The sequence below is a fragment of the Alligator sinensis genome, unplaced genomic scaffold, assembly GCF_000455745.1.
Source record: "Alligator sinensis unplaced genomic scaffold, ASM45574v1 scaffold472_1, whole genome shotgun sequence".
Lineage (NCBI taxonomy): Eukaryota > Metazoa > Chordata > Crocodylia > Alligatoridae > Alligator > Alligator sinensis.
This window is the reverse complement of record NW_005842518.1, coordinates 512,538-519,809: the sequence shown is the minus strand read 5'-3', so window position 1 is coordinate 519,809 and position 7,272 is coordinate 512,538. Positions and strand designations below refer to the sequence as shown.

The following is a 7,272-nucleotide window of genomic DNA, read 5'->3' as shown; positions in this document are numbered from 1 at the left end:
CACTAGCCACAGGGCAGGCAAGGGGCTACTTCCCCCACCCTGCGCTCAGCACCACATTGTAACCCAACCCCACTGCCAGCCTGCGCCCTGCGCTGGCTCCGGGCTCACCCGCTGGGACTGTGTGTGGTGACAGCAGCTGCAGTCCCCCCGCTTGCTGTGCTGGGCAGTGTTTGCCACTGCCGCCTGTGGGCTACCCAGTGTGTGCTCTGGGCGGGCAGCAGCAGCCAACATTACCTGGTTCGGCAAGAAGGGGGGCAACAGTTGCTGCCACCGACGGGCAAGCCCAGAGTTGGTGTGGAGCCCAGGCTGGCAGCGGGGCTGAGTTACAAGCTGGTGCTGAGTGTGCGGAAAAGCGGCCCCTCGTTCACCCCATGGGCAGCACCCCACACTGTAGCTGCTTGCAGCCTGCATGGGGCTGCCTGTGCCTGCTCCAGACAGTCCTGCATGGGCTGCGAGCACCTGCAGCAGGGAGCACCAGCCATGGGGGCCGCTTTTCCCTGCACTTAGCACCAGCTTCCTCCCTGCCGGCAAGCAGGGGATCAGGGCTGTGCACTGCCCCCCACCTGTACTGCAGGGCTAGGGGCACTGGGAGTGAGCAGGTGCAGGAGCCAGCAGGAACACAGGATCCACACCGGTGTCCTGGGGCCAGTGCTAGCGAGGCCCAGAGCAGGGTGGCAGGCGCACGGGGTCCCAGCCAGCAGGGGCTCTATGGAACTGGGTCAGCTCCACCCTCTTCCTGCTGGTGCATCCCAGCCCAGTTCCACAGACCCCTGCCAGCCTATGCACTGCTTTGGGCCCCACTGGTGCTGGCCCTGGGATGCTGGTCCCAAGATGGTGACCAGGGTGTGAGGCACCTGTCAAGGGGTGGGGCACCTGTCAAGGGGCAGGGCTACCTATGCATCCCTCAACAGCCTCCAAAACTGGGTAAGTGACCCTCCACATGAAATAATTGCCTCCCCTTGTTCTTGACTCTTCTATTGACCAGTGTGTCCCATGGGACAAGTGAGTCTTACCTCTATGCTTCATATTCCACAAATATTCCATAGTTTCATAGTAGCTAGGGTCAGGAGGGAGCTGAACAGATCATCTAGCCTGGTCCCTGCCATAGGCAGGAATGAATACTGGGTTCACAAGACCCCAGACAGGTGATCATCTAACCTCTTTTTGAATTTACCCAAGGTAGGGACGTGGACCACTTCTCTAGGAAGTTGGTTCCAGATTCTGGCCACCCTAACTAAAATATTTCCTCCTGATCTCTAACCTAAACCTATTCTCCATCAGCTTATTACCATTGTTCCTCATCACCCCAGGTGGTTCTGGGGAGAATAAGGCTCTTCCTATATGCTGATGATCTCCCCTGATGAGTTTGTAGGCAGCCATTATGTCCCTCAGCCTCCTCTTGCCGAGGCTGAACAGGTTCAGGTCCCTCAATCTCTCCTCATGGGGCCTGCCCTGCTGCCCTCTCACCAAATGGGTGGCCTTCTTCTGAACTCTCTCCAGGTTGGCCATATCCTTTTTAAAGTGCAGCGCCCAGTAGTGGATGCAATACTCGAATTGTGGCCTGACCAAAGTCGCATAGAGGGGGAGTATTATCTCTCTGGACCAGCTTGAGATGCATCTTTGGATGCATGACAAGGTATGGCTGGCCTTGCTGGCTGCGGTCTGGCATTGGCGGCTCATGTTCATCTTGGAGTCAATAATGACTCCGAGATCCCTTTCCGCCTCTGTGCTTTCAAGAGGGGAACTCCCCAGCCTGTATGTATGCTGTGGATTCCTTCTCCCAAGGTGCAGCACCCTGCATTTATCTACGTTGAACCCCATCCTATTCTCATCTGCCCACTTCTGTAGTCTGTCTAAAGCTAGTTGCAGCCTCTCTCTCCCTTCAAGTGTGCCCACCTCGCCCCACATCTTAGTGTCATCAGCAAACTTGGACAATGTGCTTTCAATCCCCTCGTCCAAGTTGCTGATGAAGATGTTAAACAGTGCAGGCCTGAGGACTGAGCCCTAGGGGTCCCCACTGCTCACATCTTGCCAGGCTGAGTACAACCGTCCATCACCACTCTCTGGGTGCGCCCCATCAGGCAGTTTTTTACCCATCCAACTGTGTAGGCATCAATGCCACAGTCGCTTAATTTATTAATGAGAATGGGGTGAGAGACAGTGTCTAAGGCCTTCTTAAAGTCTAGAAAGACTGTCCACAGCAACACCATCAACCAAGGATTTAGTTACTTGGTCATAAAAGGCAATCAGGTTAGTCAGGCAGGACCTGCCTTTGGTGAAGCCATGCTGATTGCCCCTAAGCATGATCTCCCCTGCTGGCCCCCCACAGATGTGCTCCTTGATGATTTTCTCCAAGATCTTCTCGAGGACCGAGGTGAGGCTTACGGGTCTATCGTTACTTGGGTCCTCCTTCCCTCCTTTCTTAAAAATGGGGACCACATTAGCTAGTTTCCAATCCCCCAGCACCTGGCCAGGTGACCAGGAATGCTCATACAGCTGGGCCAAGGGCTCTGTGATGACCCCTGCCAGCTCCCTCAACACTTTTGGGTGGAGGGTATTTGGACCTGCAGATTTAAAAATGTCCAGCCTTTCTAAAAGATCCTTAACTACATCTGCACTGACTGAAGGCCTGACAGAGCTATCCCCGAGATTGTCCCTACCTCTGGCAGGAGGGATGTCCTGGTCTCTGTTCAAGAAAACAGGGGCAAAGAAACTGTTAAAAATATTGTCTTTCTCATCTGGCGTAGCCACAAGGTTACCATTTGAGTCTTGCAGGGGCCCTACATTGCCTGGTGCCCTCTTCTTGCTCCCAATGTACTTGAAAAAGGACTTTTTGTTGTCCTTAATCCTGGACGCTAGCCCGAGTTCCATCTCTGCCTTGGCCTTCCTAATAGCCCTCCTACATTCCCAGGCTGAGGAGGAGTAGTCCTCCTTGGTGATAGCTCCTCCCTTCCACTGGTTGTACACCCCCCTTTTAGTCCTCAGGCATTCCAATAATCCTGTGCCTTGAAAAGCATCTTATGATAGTTAAATAACATATGTGATAGAAGAGTTTAAATGACCATAATAATTCTAAAATATAATAGATTTCATCTTCTAGTATAAGCTAAAATGTGTTTCATGGAGAATATTTTACATTCTTAATGTCTCAGAGCTTTAACTGCTATTCTTATTTTATGCCTATACCAATGTTTTGTTCCAAACTTCTTGTTAAAGCATTTCCATTTGTTTAAGAGGTTTTGACTTGGTTGCAGTCATGGCACAATAGTTGTATTACTCAAAGTTAGACTACTTGTCAAATGTAAAACTGTGATTTTCATTTTTTGCAGCTAAATCTACTCTAACATCTCTCAGTGAGATGATTTCCTGTCATATGAATGCCAGTTGACATGCTTGTCAGTTATGTGAATTCTTACAAATATTCCAGAGTTAAAGAACTCTGATTCATTTTTATAAAAGCATTGTAGGATAAAAGATCTTTGGTTTTGGATGTTTCTAATTTTTACTTTATTATGTTACAGTCATTTTATCTATTCTCTGGTCCTGCAGAACCGGAGAACGCACATACACACTTGAATTGTAATATGTGTGATACAGCCACATGCTGTATGATGTATATAGTATTAGCTATAAAGGCCCCAGTTTTCTTGCAATAATGTTTGAGCAATATGGCCTCTGGGGAAATTTGAGTAGATGAGAAGGTAAAATCTATCCCTCCAACACAGGGCAAGGTTTGCCAGGTGACAGTCTGACACAATTTGAGCTGGAATTGCTTCTCCAGATCCATTTGAAAAACTTCCACAAGACTTTTGGGTTACTATAGTTGTTTGCATATACATATCCCAAGATCTTGGACCTTCCATCTCATAGTCCTTTGAAATGGCCTATGCACAGATGTTTAGGCAGCCATTGTGGTAGTTCTTATACCATGATGATAGCATTATGCATAATCTGCATTCCAGGGGTAAACTTCACCTCAAAACAAAATGACCTATCCTCAAACCTTTCATAAGTCTAAGGTGGAACCTCCATGTAGCTTGCTTTTTATTTGCTTACACTAGTTAGATTTATCCAGCTTGCCAAATGAGTTAAGATAACATGGTTACAAGGTAAGCTGAATAGATCTATTTAAAAAAACAAAAGTGGGACATTGTGACATAAATAAAGTTTTGTTTTCCTTAAAAAAAAAAGAAAATATTTCTAATTAAAACTCATGTATATGGGACCTAATTGTGCAATCCTTCCTCGCATTCCTAAACAAATTTGCTAAGTTGTATAAAGAACCCTTCAAAAACTGATCTTATACTTTAAAATAGAAGAAATATCCTACATATAGGCACTGCATGTCTTTCATAATAGAGTAGAATAGCTGCAATCTTACTTTTTGTTCATTAAAATGTCTATCAGGAGCTAAAGAAAAATGTTAGGGGCTGCAGTTAGACTGGCAAGTTGATCAGCTGCTGCTGTACAGGACTCATAATATCCACTACTTGTCATGATTATGATTTTCTCCAAAGACAAGTGACACCTTCTTTTCTAGGACTAAAGAGGAAAAGGAGAGATTTAACATCACCAGGGATCTACACTATCTAGTTTGAACAACAGAAGAAATACATCAAAAACTTTAAATCATTGCTTAACAAAGAACACTGACAGACCTGATAAAAGAAATAGAAGATTCTATTTTGATTATGTTTCAGAAAACATTGCTATCATTTTATACTGCAAACTCTCTTTATATGCAGCAAAAATATTCTCTTTGAAATACAACAGAAACTTTGCTGATTTATTCTTCTCCCTATTTCTTATTGCTAGGGGAAAGAAGACTGGCCATGATGTAGATTTTTTGATCACCAATCCAGGACCAGAGGAAGAAAAAGAACTTTTACATAAAGTGGTTGACTTATGGGAAAAACAGGTAGAATATTTTTTAAAAAGTAAAAAAATATTTTGAGATGAAAGAATGAACTTACCAACAGTGGAGTCAGCACTGGAGCCTTGACAGAAAATGGTAATTCATCATTGGAGGCTATTTCAAAATTTGGTATCATTCTGCTTTGAAATAACAATAATAAAAAAGGGAAATTCTCCATGATGTGGAATTTCAGTTCTTCCCTAGCTCTGTGGGTAGCCTGAGCTCCAGGGTGGTCTCCTTGATGGGTTACCCAAGAACTAGTGAGTACCAGGTGCTCAGGACCCCACAAGGTGATAGGCCTCCCAGAGCCTCCATGTTTCTGGTTCCACAGCAGTCTAGCAGGCCAGGCTCCACTGGACACCTGTCTAGTTCCCATTGAAAAAAAAAAAATGGTCCTGCAGAATGTTTTCATGAATCAGCAAATTTTGATGAAAAAATGTTTCAACCTTTTTTTTTCTGACTATCACTATTCAGCACTGCAAACATTTATTTTATTTTTAGCTATGTTATCAGTGCTATAGAGATGCTTATACTGTTAATATTTAACTCTTTTTGGAAAGATCTAAATACTAGCTGATACAACGGGCTCATAATATTAGGTCAATACATGTATTCTGTTGGAAATAAGCAGTGTATTAGTGCTTGTATTAGCATACTAATAAAATATCTTTATAAGTTTAATTTTGCACTAAGCTTTTTCATATGGAGTGTAATATTGTTTGCATTTGAGAAATGTACACTCACTCTTCAAAGTCTGTTTTCTTTGTATTGAAAACATTTTGGCTATTTGCAGACATTTGGGGAGGTTAGATTGCATTAAAAATGGCCCCACAATCTAACTTAGTTCACCCAGATGCAGACTTTATACATAGACCTGGTTTCAGCAATCAGAAATTAATCTAAACCCCATAACATCAGTACAGTTACCTGCACAGCCCCAGGGCTGGGAAATCCCAGCTGCTAGCCCCAGTCCCAGGGTTGTACTTTTCTGATCTGCCTATCCCCTCCACAAGCCACTCCAGGTACTGGTTTTATCAGCTATTATGGATGCTGAGAGCCAAGAAAGTAAGTATTGTTGAGGGGAGAGGCAGGAGGGATGCGGGTAGGTCCCCTGCAAGCCTCCCTGTGGACCCTGTGAGCTGTTCTGATCGTGCCAAACCCTCCCAGACCCCAGGAACCCCCTGTGGACCCTGTCTACTCCCCTGATTGCTTCTGCTGATCTTGCCTGCTCCCTGATTCTGCCTTCTCCATCCCCCTGATCACTTTCATGGATCCTGCTTGTTCCCCCATGAGCCCCCCCCCCAACTTACGTCATATCAGGTAGCCATTTTTACTGCAATCTAACCTTCCCCCTGAATGTCTGCACTTAGCCTTAGCCTTGTGTAAAAGGACAGTTCTCTTTTTTGAAGTTTCATATGCCCTGTAGCTAAGCAAGATCAGCTTTCAGAAAGCCTGGTTATTGATCAGTTCTGATATCTACATATTCAGGGGTGGGTAATTGTTTTGGCTGGAGGGTGGCTTAATGAGTTTTGGCAAGCTGTTGGGGGTCTCATAGGTAGCCGTGCCCCTTGCCAGGTGCCCTGCCCCCTGTTTGCCATCTTGGGGCCAGAAGTCCCACCCCCCAACCTCTGACCTTTGCCACCAGAAGTCTCTCCCCTTGCCCATGGAAGTACTCCTTTCAGCAAGGGGTTTGCTATCTTGGAACCAGAAAAAAAAATTCTAAAAATCAAACATCTACTACAACATACATTATTTGATTTCAAAAAATATTTTTGTCCTGATTTACATGTGGTTGCATAGTATACATAGAGGTGATTGCATAATAGCTTAAATAAAGTCTTGTATATTGTGGGAGGTGTGGGGGTATGGGTGGGTGGGCATAGGTTTGTGGGGGGCTGTAGGTATGTGTGTATGTGGGGTGTAGGGGAGGCTGTGGGCATGTTTGGGGTTTGTTGGGGTGGTAAATAGGTGTGGGGGTGTGTGCGTGGGTGTGGGTGAGTATGGGGAGCATGTGGGTGTGTGCGTGTAGATATGTGGGGTGTCCATGGAGATCCTGTCAGCCTGGGCTTCACTCTCCTGTCACCCTGCCCTGGGACCCCATTGTCCCTGGCCCTGGGGCACCCACCCACTGCCAGTTTTCTCCCCACCTGCTGCCACTTCCCTGCCCACCCGTCACTCCCTGCACCTATCTGTCACTGCTTCCCACCTGCCTGCCTGCTGCTCCGGCACCATGTGGTTCCTGGCTGGCTCCAGATGTGCACTGTGTGATGCTGGAGCCAGCCTGGCCTGGCCAGAACTGCACAGAGCCAGCCAGGAATCATAGGGGCTGGGCCGGCTCCTGCTGCAGCAGGAGGGAG

General features: G+C 46.5%; 1 protein-coding gene across 1 annotated transcript in view; it reads left to right on the top strand.

Annotated features, from left to right (window-relative positions):
* DNTT (DNA nucleotidylexotransferase) overlaps positions 1-7,272 on the top strand; it is a 258,267-nt gene that overhangs the window by 169,739 nt on the left and 81,256 nt on the right. Inside the window, exon 8 of the mRNA XM_025213283.1 lies at positions 4,816-4,918. Within this exon, the coding sequence (XP_025069068.1) occupies positions 4,816-4,918 (103 nt within the window). The remainder of the gene's footprint in view (positions 1-4,815; positions 4,919-7,272) is intronic.